Below are 13,475 nucleotides of genomic sequence, written 5' to 3'. Positions count from 1 at the left end.
ATATATATAACTTTCCACAAAATTAATTGTGGAATAAATATTCAATTGTAATAAAAATAACAATATATTGCATTAAAATCAATGAATCATCCTTACGGAGTTAAAAGACATTAATAAAAGCAGAAGAGGAACTTACTAGAGAATCAATTTGAGCTTTACAGTAAACAATAACTGGAAGAACTACTACAAAAATTCTATCCGTGTTCTTCCAAACTGAATTCACAGATTACAGAACTAAAAATATAACAAAGAAAATAGAAAGAATCCTTCACTATTCACCAAGAAACAATCGTAATGTACACAGAAGGTACAATGCTCTCTCTTACTGAACACTTAATAAAGTTATAAACAATATCTTTTTGTTTAATCTGGAATGATTTATTTATCAGATCTAAGGATGATTTAGAAAAATGTATATAAAAATTGGCCATGCCATTTTATACTTTCTTATTGAAACAAAAGAGAATCTATGCAACAGATTAACAATTTAAAGCTTTTGAGTAACCGATACTAACAAAATATTATCCATAAGTTTATCTTTTATATAGTCAAAATAAAAAAAAGAGAAATTAATTAACAATATTTAACTGTAATTTCACCAAATTTTTGTAAGACTTCAAATAAAACTTTTAAGTTTAACAATTAACGCCAATAATCCTCACAAGCCATTTCATTTTATTTTTAAACACTTGTGTTTATATAACGTTAACTAAACTATTGGGAATACTAACAAGGAAGGTAATTTTACAATAAATAAATAAATAAAAATTAACATTAGTTGATCATATGATAAAATGACTCATTAAATCATTGTTCAAGACTTTCTCAACAGACAATTACAAAAATTGTGTGATAGAAACATCTTGAGGAATTGGTGACTTATGTGAAACAGGATCACAAATATGGTTGCCAATGTATAAAAGCTATATGTAACTTGAAAATAATATGAAGTCAATGCTTGAATGAAGCACAGATGGTCATTAAAAGCCAATCAAGCTGCTAGGTGAATTTTGGATGCTTATATACACACTTACATAAACCTATGACACAAAGAGAAGTTGCAGGACCGATGTCTAGGTCTAATATTGCTATTTAGAACTGTTTAAAAACCTATTATTGCTGAGATAAACTAATTATTTTTTTTGGATATATAATTTCAATCTAACCAAAAAAATGAGATATTTTTAAACTAACCAAATGTGTAAATAAATATCTTTAATCACCTAGACAAGGGAAATATTTTAAATAAAGTTTTTTTTATTTGTATTTTACACATAGTATAAAGAAAAAGATTGGACTTCAAATATTTCAATTAAAATACTGTTTTTTGCCCAGGTCTTCCCATAATATTTTGTTGTAAAACTTTAGGAATGACCAAGGAATTGGTTAAGTATAAAGGTGAAATAAAAATATTCAGTAGCAGGAACAAATTGAAATGATTAATACAATAGCACTGTGGGCTATTTGCCCTTCCTAAAACTAAACCTAATAAAACTAACTAGATGAAAAATAATTAGAGTTGGATAATTTTTAAAGGTAGATAGTGACACAAATATAGAAATGTAGAAATAAATAATTAAATAGTAAACAAACACATGAGAAATATTGCCTCATTAAAAGAAACCAATATTTCAAGTGACAATATCTAAAGTCTATTAAAATAAACAAACAAAATCTGTTTTTCATCATGAGAAATTGACAGATCTGTCATTTCCTTTAAAAAATAAAATAAAACTAACAACTATAAAAATTGGAAGGAGGCAAACATATTAATTTTTAAAAGGAAATACTTATCATATAATTTTCAATGTGTATTAAACAATAATAAAGTTAGTGATACTTTTTTCAATTAGAAAAAATAGGAATTGATTGTTTAATTAAACTAAAATAGCAAGCTATTGACTAAAATGTTTTAAAATCTTAATTTATACAATAAAATACAAAATAAAGGGCACTGAAGCCCATACTAATATTTATGAATTAAAACATTTTAGACCATCACTTTCATTTTTTTTTAAACCATCATTCCAGAACAATACCATTTACTATACTTCTGCATACATTCATGAAATCAAAGAATAAGTTGAAATTAAAGTGTAATATACTCATACCAACTAAGCCTAAGCTAAATATAAATTAGGACGAACATGACCCATTGATGACTAGATTGGTATGTCAGTAGGTGAAGTGCAACTTCCCAAGGCTATAAACTAGTGGCAGTATAAGCATATCCATCAAAAGGATTTCATTGTAGGTTTAAGGTCTGTCAGGAGGCACCCTTACTGACCGCAACACTTTACTGTTCTAAAAAAAAAAAATATTTATTACATTAATCACTGTCCATATAGAGAGCAGTTTTGCATGTGTGTAAATACATAAATGAGGATAATATGCATTGTGGAGCATAGGGTTAATATTAGCTAATCCCATATGAAAAAATGAAAATATTATTGGATAAAAAATAATAAGCATAACTAACTAGGACTTGGAATGATTATAACTTGAGTTATAAATTTAAGTGATGAATTATTTGCAATTTATAAATAATTTCTTTGATATATATGCTTATTATAAGTATTAATCAGCATTTTAGTGGAAAATAGCATTTATTTCATCAATTTTGATGTTATTTGTACATTTTGTAATTTTGGATCATAAATTTAAAAATGTAAGGAGAAGATGTTCAACTATTTTCTCATCATAATAAATTCAAATAATACAATTTCAAAGATAAAATTCTCAAGGTCAGCAGAACAACAGCCTCCAATTGGAAAACTAGATATTACTGTCAGCATTTAAATAAAATTAGTTTTGAGTTTTAAAGTGAAAATCTGCTGAGAATAATGAAAAATGAAACCAACCCAACACATGAAGAATACTATGAAATGGAATACTAAAACAAGTATTAATGACTTTTTTTTAAATATATTCCAATTTTAATAGTGCTAAAATTTTAAGCCTTTATGTATAGGTTAATTTATTTTTCTTATAAAAATAATATGTTCTTCTCTATGTTTGTATAATTTCCTGGAATTGAAAAGCAACAAAGCTAAATATTTTTAAAAAGTCTCAAAATGTAAATTTTTACTAACTGAAGTTAAGATTGAGAAAGTTTAATATTTTGTTTGATTTTTATAACTGTTAAAAAATTTTGTTGTGAGATATAATTTTATTTTTATTTTTTAAGAAACCTATTAACACTAAAATTTAGATATATTAATGATAATAAAACAAATTTATTTATACTATATCATTGATCTAATAAAACATAGATATGGACAAGACAGAGTGACAGCATATTATTAAATTCAAAATTAAAATATCATTATTAAGTTAAATATATTTTTAAAGAAAAAATAACACAACAATATAATGTGAAGGTATTCTACAAATTAACTAATGCCATAAAAGGTGAATAATAAAAACTTGTTCTATAAAATTAGATCGTTTAATCTAATTTAATGGGTGAGATTCTGGGAAGAGAATAGTGCAATTGCTGTATTTTATCATAAATATCTTTTTAGGAATGAGAATTAAGAACTGCATTATAACTTGAAGTTAGTAATTATTTAAAATTTATTTATTATTAATTTGATTTTAATGCTCATGAATTGCTCCAGAACTATCTGAATAATACAAAATAAAAAGATACCTGATATTCCACCTCTGAATCCATTATCCCTGCCACTGCAACTACTTGGTATTGCTTTGCCTTCATTGCAGAGAGAGGTTTGCGCAAAAGACCCAGCACACCCTGAGCTGTAGATGTGAGACGTAGACCGGTCATCTGAGCTGGTGAATGACTTGGATCCAATATAATTAGATTCTCTCCACCACCACGAAGTTCTTCAACGCCAATGATTGTCCGACTGTGCCCTGATAATTAAATTAGCATTTATTACTTCTTTTTTTTCATAGACTGCCAAAACTCTAGATAAAATGTAATATAGTGAAATAAATCTAAGGGTTCAATTTTTCCAAATTGGTAATCATACATATGGTAATTTTATCTAACTAGAAAATACCTGAACTGAATGGTTGGATGTTTATTTGTTAGTAGCAACAGAGTGTTGATGGGAAAACATGTTTTTATGGCCCCAACAGTTAAAAGAAAATAAATATCTGATAAAACAAATTTTTTTCTGGTTGAGATTCTTTCCTTCAGGATTTTATACTTATTTCTTTAAAAGGGAGATAAATCATGAAATATTCTATAGTGGTCATTACGTATACATTCAGTAATAGTAATAAAGTTCTTTATGTTATAATAAATTAAATAATATCCCAAAACTACAACTAAGTATATACACTATTGGGTTTCTTATATTAATTTATTGCAAAATTTATAATTACCAAAAATATATTATTACTGAACATAAGAACTGAGAATTCTAAATCATGCTGGCGACAATCTTACCTTGATGTTGGAGATATAATGGAGGCTTGAAGTCATCGTAAGCTTGGAAGTAGTCTAGGACCCACTTGAACATTTCGGGGTGAGAACCGTTAGCACTAGTAGGTCGATGAAAATCTACCAACTGGCACCTGTTGAAACCATGAAAGACTGTTAAAAACATACAATTAAATATAATATAGTGTTCTTTTATACATTAAAAATAAATGTAATGGTCTCTTTAAAAATAGCAGATTTATTAACTTATGATGTTTAGATCTTAAATCTTTTATTGCTCAACCTCTTTGACACCATCTTAATAACAATCTTAAAGCTTAAGACTAAATTAAGTCTTTGGCTAACCTTTGTTATATATAATATCCTGTGATCCTAGGATAGTCACTATCCTAATTATAAGTTTGTAAAAATAATAGATAAATGTAATAGTTCACTTATCATGAACAATGCATAATTGGCAGGAAGGTAAAGCTAACTATAAACAAACATTATTATTTTGAAGAATATTAATGTGTTGATACTAATATATAAAAAATTCACTAAAAGTAAAAAATTAAAAAGATAAGAGAATTATAATATCTGAAATCTAGAATTATTTTCCATAAAATACATACAAAAAGCAATGAACTACCTGATTCTAAGAGATGACAAAACAGTAACAACTTCGGTGGCACCAATCCATTTTCTTGTATTAACAAGCTTCCCACCCAATTGGTCAGCACCTTGCACATCAAAGCCTTCCCTCCAGGCCCATTCAATATGTTCCTGGAGTCTTGATATTGAAGGCATAGCAGAGCGAGATGGAAGTTCAGGATTACGCCCAAGGAGCCACTGTTTATATAACTGTTCATTATATCCAGTATGGTGTACAAGAGATGATAACATCATCTGAGTGTTCCTAAAATGGGGAAAACAATACTAAAAGTACATTCAGAGGGAAACAACACAAAAATATATTTCTGTAAACTTTTCTTCACACTTTGCCACTACTGTGTTGCACTCTGGCCTGTTAGCTAAAGGAAAAAAAAAGTTTAACATCATAGAAGATCAAGCAAGATATGAAACTAATAATTTATTAAGCTTAAAACCCGCAACACATGATTGAGCCATTTGGTGCCTGTACTTTTGGACTTAGTCCAAATCAGATCATTCAAGACTTTACAGTATGCTTCATTCTACACAGCCAAGAAGTGGATTACTACTTCTACACGAATGAGGAAGAATTCTTAACCTCATTGCAGTTTGCATTTGTAAAATGAATTGAAAAAAAAAAAATTGGAGAGGATTGCTAGCTGCTAATAGGCAATTAACAGTATATGGAGAACATATAGAAAATCTGGGAGAAATATAACACATACTTTTTTGGATTGGATACTAAAAAAAATCTATATATACATATTAATCAATGAATACTTAAGACAGGAATAAAAAAATAAATAATTTGGGTACATTTTTACCTGTAACCACATCCCCAACCTCGATCGCCGTAAGTTGAAGCATAATGATCAACTTTAGAACACAGTAGAGTTCTAGAGACATTGCTTGAGCTGGTGCTTACTGCAGCTATCAACTCAACAACATCTGGAATAGTTCACAGATATAAATAAGGATAAATATAAACTATTAATCTGAATGAAAGGTTAAATTTTCCTCATCTATAGGTAGTTAAGAAAAATGAATCCTATCCAAATCCACATTCATTCATTTAAAAAATATAATCCTCTTAACAACAAAAATAATAAGGTGATTCCATAAATCTACAAAATATATTTCACCTCCTTCAATTATAATTTTGAAGTTTTAATCTATCTTATTTTCTTTAAATAGTGGTAGTTGATATGTATTTTTATGTTTAAAAATCATATTTATTTGTAATTATATTTATATTGTAAACCAACTCTTCAAGTGTTAGCAACCCCAACAGAAGAGGAAACTTGGCCAGTTGATACCTGTGCGGATTTATAAAAGGGTAATCCAACAGCAACGAAATATTCAGCCACAATATGATCCTTGAATGAGGGAAGGAATGCAAGGCTAAAACACACTACCTTTTTATCAAAGGTCTGTTTAAAGCAGTTTATGATGGTGTGAATAGGAAAGAATTCAATGCAGCTCTAAAGTATTTTCAGCTTGAACAATGAACAATATTAGCTGGATGTACCAAATACAAGCTGAATTGGATATTTTTCTAGCTCTTGTGGGGCCTGCAAGAAGACACCCTCGAAGCTAACCTGGATTTGGTTGACTTGAATCTCGGCCTGGACACAAAAAAAAATTTGGTAATAGAAAAGGTACTACTACTAGTGATACCAGGTCTGGACAGGAGGTGACCTTCAGAGAGCACCAATATGAGAAGACTAGTCAATCTGGGCCCTGTTTCATAATGAAAGCTAATAGTATTAATTCATAGTACAAGTGTAGAAACTAGTGTGGTAATAATACTAATACTTATTTTTTTCATTATGGGGATGACTATTAGCGATATTACATTAATTAAAAAATACTAAAGTATATGTCTGTGTAATTGAATTAAGATAAATCTACAAGACTAATAGTATTAGTTTGTACTTTATTATGATACAGGGTCCAGGTCTCCTTGCTAACCCAAAACAAAGCCCCTGAGAACAAGAAGTATGGCAAAGGAATCATAAACAGCAAATAATTGTTATTTATTTATGGTAAGGCAAATCTGGAGTGGGCCTCTCTCCAGAAGATCGAAGCTACATCTAAATAAGATGATAGAGTGTCCAGTTTTGCTGGGCTGCGAATTCTGGACTGCTTCCTATGCTTGCGAAAAGGAACTCCTTTTCTTTGGAAAAAGAATCCTCAGACTTATCTATGGTGGATTTCTGGTCTAAGGAGAATGGAAAATGAGGACAAACCAGAAGCTGTGCACTATGTTAAAGGAACCTGACATACTTCCAGTGATAATGATAATGACAAGCAAGACTGAGGTGGGTAAGACATATCATCAGGATGGGCAACAAGGATCCAACAAGACAATGGCTGATGGAGCCATTCTTTTTGTCTTTAGCATGTTTAATTATTTCTCTTAAGTTCAATTAGAATTTATATTTAACTAATACGTTAATCTCATAAGCCTATTTTTAAATCTTTTCCTTATTTATCATTGGAGTCTCTTTTACAAATCTGGCTTGAAAAAGCCACTGAAACTCCCCAACATGCTTAAACTCCATTCCTATCAGAGTATCTAAGTAGCTCTCGCTGATTGTCAGTAAGGGTAGCTATTTCCTATAATCTATAATTATTCTAATTTATTCCATCTTTTCATCATTTATCTGATTTTTCAATGATCTTAGCCTTATTTAACCATCTTACAGATAATTGTTATTTATTATTACTTATATCTTTTTCACTCTCAATCTGGTCAGGTGTTACCAAAATGGGGGTTATCTAGAGGTAACTCAACTATTGTAACCATGGTGTGGGATCAAGATGACCAGAGATAACCTGGAATCGCCATGAAATAAAAGTCAACCACCTAGGCTGGATTCGAATCAGCGCCACAGCAGTAATGAGAAAGCCAAAATTGATGCTTTAGTTCCTTCATCCAGCCTGTTGTGGACAATCAGAGATTGAGTACTAGATTCAGGGTGGGCTCTGTGGCAGTAAAATTGTCTGGGATTCCTGACTGAGTGGCAATGAAAAGATATGTTCAGGATAAACCAAGCCTTATCAGCAGTAGGGAAATTTCTTATGTACAGGTTGAGAAGCTAGTAATGATCCTTTAATTGTAGAATAAACAAGTAATTAACTAAAACAATTAATCGTTAAATATCCCATAAAAGTTCAATCCATAATTCTAAAATCCTACCCAAGAGGGATTCTTGTGGATTTAATATTAGTAAAAAATTCTAAGAACAAAATACTTCTACAGTTCAATTTTAATGAGCATGCACAGTTTGAAGAGCCCAATATTAGATCATATATAATTAGTATATATTTCAGTTTTGTTATTTTTTAAAGATTTTTTCCTTGGAAAAAACAATTTGTACTATTCACATTTTCATTATCATCCCTCCAATACTTCTCTCAATCCTCAAAGCTGCCTGGGATTAGCATTTGCAATTTATGGTAACCCTATATACATTTAATTATTTTTTTCTAATTTATTCAATTTTAGTTTAATAGTCATTAGCTTTTATCTATTTCTGTTGCACTATCTATTTTAAGCCTGATTTAATTTTAGCCCTGAAGATGGCACACATGTTTAGGTTGAAACATTGGGTTTTACAGCTAAATATTATAATGGCTAAATCCTGATTATCAATCCCATGACGTAAATAAGTAAAGTTTATCATCTAATATCAATAAAATTAATTTTTTATTGACACTAACAATATGTGGACAACTAATTATTTAAAAAATTCAAATTATTACCTAATAACAACCCATGATGATATTATAAATAATTACCTTTAGTACAAGAACTGCCATCATCAACTCCATTACTTTCTGCCATTTTTAATTCTATTTGCCTTTCATAATAGTCTGCTACAGAAAGTTCACCAGAGTAAACGGCTCTCTGCATATTTGTGAGGCTTTGCTCCTTAAAATTGCCTTCATTATCCATGCCATATTGAGCCTATTTAATTAAAAAACAAACACAAACTAAAATTAATGTAATGAAAAAGATTAACTGATTTAGAGAACTTAAATTACTGTGTTTCTCAAAACATATGTTGATTTCAAAAATAAATTTCAATTAAATATTTTGCAATGGGTTATAATGTTATATCAATTATATTATTTAAAGGACAAATTCAACCCTTTTTTACTTCTTAAACTCTTTATTACTGAAGACGTTTAGAGTTGAATGTTTTTTATGCAGGACAAAAGGAGGGGTTAAGTTGTGGATAGGAAGAACATGTTTGCAGGATGGTGTATAGGAAAAGAAAAATTTAAAAGAAAAAGATAAATCTTTGAATAATTATACGATAAGATAATAAATATACATCTTTGAATATTTAAAAGATAAAACAACAGAGATACAACTTTAAATTAAGTTATGAATTAGTTATAATGAAATTCGGTGTTTTTTTTTTAACTCAAAAATTTACACACACATTGTAGAATGAATTTAACTAGTACTGTCGTTTATACACATGTTACAACTTAAAACTAATTTATAGGTTAGCACAGTTTTTTATTGGTTAAGTGTGCATTATATATTATTGCAGGTTGAAGATGAACTGGTTTTAGCAAAAAACATCCACTTTAAAAAACATTTTAATAAGTAGAAAAGATTCGACTTGGATTTTTGGTCGAAGTTGGTATTTTTTTAATTCTATTAATTAAAAGATCAAAAGGAACAAAATACGATAAATAAATGATTTAAAACAACAAACCAAAACAAAACATTATATTTATCCTAAGTTAAGAGATTAAAAAAAAAAAAGTATTGAAATCTGTTTATGTACATAAGATCTGTGTGTGGTTGTATGTCATAAAAAAATAAAACATTTGTAGACCATGTACTTTGTACTTATCTTTTGTTTATTACTGCCAACAATTAGAACTGGTTATTTATTTCAAATAGGCATGCATGAATAGAAGAAAAGGTTAGAAGAAGTGACTAGCATGGAAAGAAGAATTGATATACGATTGAAGAATATCCCATGTAGAGCGGGTAAACATGAAGCGGTACTCGGTCATTTCCCTCCAGGAAGTAATGTCCTGAGGAAAGGAAAGAACAGGTGTAGGGAGGTGGTTTAAGTAGGTAAAAATCCCACACACAGATAGGATAGCCTATCCATGTCTTTTGAAGATTTCCATTGATCCTCGTAAAAAACACAAAAAAAAAACAGGATATTGTGAGACTTGGTTATATGAAATCAGGAGATCTCAAAACATGTATTTCCATCGAAAACTTAAAATTTTGCACCACCACAATAATATCCCTAACTATGTATTTCATAAATGAAAATCTGTACCATTACAATCCATGAATGGGTCAGGGGTTCAGCATTTTGTAAGGAAGTACTGGTTTTTGAACAAAAATGTGCAAAGTGATCTGATTATGACCACGCTCAATTACTAAATTGTTCCTCAATCAGGTGGATCCACGACAGCACTCCCATTTTATATATTGGTATGTAAAAGTAAAATGTTCTGTGAAAATGATTATACTAATTTTTAAAACAAGAGAGAAAAAAAAATTTACCCTCAGTAGTTCAAATTCATGTTGTTCTCTTAGCCTTTGCACTTCTTTATCTCTTTTTTCCATTTCTTTTGCGAGGAGACGGTCACATGAAACATCTGGAGTCAGCGGTGATACACCTTTAATGAAATATAAATTGTTAATTTTAAACCACAGAAATTTCATAACTTTCAACAGTGAAAAAAAAATTAAATACACAGAGGATAAAATAATTAAAATATTACACAATAAAAATTTAATATGATCTTCAGCAAAAATAAATTTGAAAGTGTTCATACACCACCTTTAGGATTAAAGTGTTGATCTATATGATATGCCAATTCATCAGTAGATTTGAAATTAGACATACAACAAATAGGACATTCTGTAGATATTTTATCCTGGGTAATATCATGAACAGGCTAAAAATAAATAAATAAATGAACAGTAAAATAAATTCCTCACAAAACAATGTTCAAAATCAATAATTTATAAGAAAAAACATACCTTTGCAGGACTTAAGACATCTTTATGCTCGATATTGACATGTAATTCCAAGTCAGGAGTGTTTTCAAATGTACTAACACAAAGAGGACAACTATATAAACTACGATGTTTAGAAGCTAGATCAGGATTTACAGATGGACTAGTTAGATCAAAATGTTGTCTGTTTATATGTTCTTCTAAGTTAGAAACAGTATCTCCTCGATATGTACACAAAGGGCATTCAAACATATACTGTAGATTGGTTTTGGGGACTGCTGGAGCAGTATTAGTCCTTAAATTAAGAGCGAGCTGTGATCTTTGTGGTGAACCCCATGAAGGAATGTCACCATTTTTAAGTTTTTTCCCTTGTGCATTATAGAATTCATTATTATTGTTATTATTATTATTCATACCATTGCTTCTGTCTTTAGTTTCCCACCTACTTTCTGAAAGAGGGCTAAGTAATTCATCCCCATCATCGATGAATGTAAGAAGCTCTTGTTCAGGAGTTAGGTAATCTAAATGAGCAGTATTAACATGGGTTAGCATCTCATCTTCAGTCATATTATCAGAGTTACAAAAAGGACAAACAACAGCATTTTTTAGATGACATATGACATGAATTTTCATTTCTTCATCTGATAATCCATCTGCACCACATATTTCACAAGAGTAACTTAATTCAGGTACTTTAGCAGCCATATCACAACCTATGTAACGAAATTTAAATTAAACTTATCTTCCTTGGCAAAACTACCTTAGTTAAATTTATATTTTCTTTAGATACAAAATAATTACCATGGACTGAAATATTCACTCTTGAGACTTACTTGATTCTGTATTATAATAATTTACTTTTATAAACATTCATTATTATCGTAATCTTGTTTTTAAAATTTTCTTACAAAAAATAAAATTGAAGAGAAGGCTACATTTTAGTAAGGTTATACATTTGGGCATTATCATTCAACAAAACAGTTTCCCCACAGAAAACTAAATATGCATAAATTAATTTAAATACTAGTTGTTTTCCCAAGGAATTGATTGGAACAGTTTGTAATTAAATCATGTATTTTACCATTATGCAAACCAATTTTCAGAAATCTTTCCTAATTTTTATTCCAATATTCTGAAATTTCTATTTTATAATTATTTATAAATGTCTGTTTTATTAATTTAATATCGATTTACCCTCTATTCTATTAAGCTTTGTAGCTTTTCATTATTGCCGTCCATTAAGAAGAGGTGATATCCAATTTGTCAACGAATTGTAAATATTTTATGTTCTCTCATACGACTTAGTGTATTGCTTTGGTTACAAAATCCATCATGAGGAGCTACATGGAAGATTTTACCACAGTTTGTTGGAAGGAAGAGTATGTATGAGTGCATGCCGAGAATGAATCTTACAAATATCTAGGGATACAACATCTTCTAGATTTTAAGAAGGATGTAAAAAAACAATAGGAGGATAAATTCAAAAGTCGGGTAAAAGTTATTCTTGAAACTTATCTTTTAGGGGAAATATTATAAAAGAATCAAACAAAAGTGTATACTGGCAACAGAAGGATTTATTTTAGCCATTTACGTCTGTATCTTCGTTAAAATTAGTCCCCTTTGAAATTTTATTTCTCATACTAGACAACTAAACATGTTTTTGGGACACTAAAAGAGTCATTCTTGAATAAATTGTCAAGTTGCTGTCTTCAGATTAACAGAATCTTGGCAGAACGTCCTTGGCATTTTTTTCTGACCCTTCAATCAGCATTTAATATGTCTCAAATCAGAGTACATTTTTAACCACCAAATAATTATATACTTTTGAACATTAAAAATAGAAAATTGGAAAACATTTTTCTCCAAAAATTTGGAGGGACCACAGTCCAATTTGGATTTCATTTCGAAAATTTTCAGGAAAGATTTTAAATAATAGAGTTCAAATAATAAAAAAAAAAAAAAAGAAAAAAAAAAGGCAAGAGTTTGACTTTAATATTGCCTATAGAAATTTCATTATTAGGTTCAATTAACACTGAAATGTTTGCTTTTTAGATATCGGAGAAAAAGTGTTAGTCCTGAGCATTGGTCACATACTTGGCTCATATACGAGGGTGGTCTAAAAGTTTCCGACCTGACAAAATACAAAACACTTTTTCTGAATTTTTTAATTTTTATTTTTCAACACTCCTTTTTCTTTTCAACTCCTTCTAACTCTCTACACTTCTCCCGTCTATTTAACCTGTCCAAAAAGTACTCGACGTTTTCTCTGCAAAATAATTGTTCACGAAGGTGAATGCCTCTTCATTTGACAAAAATCTCTGTACTCCGAGCGCAATTTTTAGATGAGGGAACAAAAAGAAGTCGCTTGGGGCAAGATCTGATGAGTAAGGGGGATGGTCAAGCAGTTGAAACCGTAATTTG

At 29.6% G+C, this 13,475-nt stretch overlaps 1 protein-coding gene and 1 long non-coding RNA gene across 9 annotated transcripts in view; one reads left to right on the top strand and one right to left on the bottom strand.

Moving 5' to 3' along the window:
- LOC106677456 (zinc finger-containing ubiquitin peptidase 1) overlaps positions 1–12,005 on the bottom strand; it is a 27,651-nt gene extending 15,646 nt beyond the window's left edge. For 4 of the 8 annotated variants that reach the window (XR_010844119.1, XR_010844117.1, XR_010844121.1 and 1 more), the window contains exons 1-10: positions 11,888–12,005; positions 11,079–11,767; positions 10,876–10,993; positions 10,596–10,711; positions 8,849–9,017; positions 5,869–5,992; positions 5,043–5,309; positions 4,418–4,545; positions 3,653–3,876; positions 2,148–2,304 (exon numbers count right to left, since the gene is read on the bottom strand). Coding sequence is in view for 1 of the 8 variants with exons in the window: in XM_024359412.2 (XP_024215180.1) it covers positions 2,257–2,304; positions 3,653–3,876; positions 4,418–4,545; positions 5,043–5,309; positions 5,869–5,992; positions 8,849–9,017; positions 10,596–10,711; positions 10,876–10,993; positions 11,079–11,767; positions 11,888–11,924 (1,920 nt within the window). In the remaining 7 variants the exon portion in view is untranslated. Of the gene's footprint in view, positions 1–2,079; positions 2,305–3,652; positions 3,877–4,417; positions 4,546–5,042; positions 5,310–5,868; positions 5,993–8,848; positions 9,018–10,595; positions 10,712–10,875; positions 10,994–11,078; positions 11,768–11,855 lie in introns of those variants that run through there. The other 4 variants (XR_010844118.1, XR_010844122.1, XR_010844123.1 and 1 more) reach the window with 4 other exon arrangements.
- Positions 2,591–4,643, top strand: LOC136796410 (uncharacterized). The gene is made up of 2 exons (XR_010844125.1): positions 2,591–2,902; positions 3,724–4,643. It is a non-coding gene; the product is annotated as an uncharacterized lncRNA (long non-coding RNA).
- Positions 12,006–13,475: the final 1,470 nt, after the last annotated feature.

Source organism: Halyomorpha halys, unplaced genomic scaffold, assembly GCF_000696795.3.
Source record: "Halyomorpha halys isolate HHAL.00 unplaced genomic scaffold, Hhal_1.1 Scaffold100.1, whole genome shotgun sequence".
In the NCBI taxonomy this organism is placed as follows: Eukaryota; Metazoa; Arthropoda; class Insecta; order Hemiptera; family Pentatomidae; genus Halyomorpha; species Halyomorpha halys.
The sequence above is the reverse complement of the archived record's forward strand: the minus strand, read 5'-3'. Positions and strand labels throughout refer to the sequence as shown.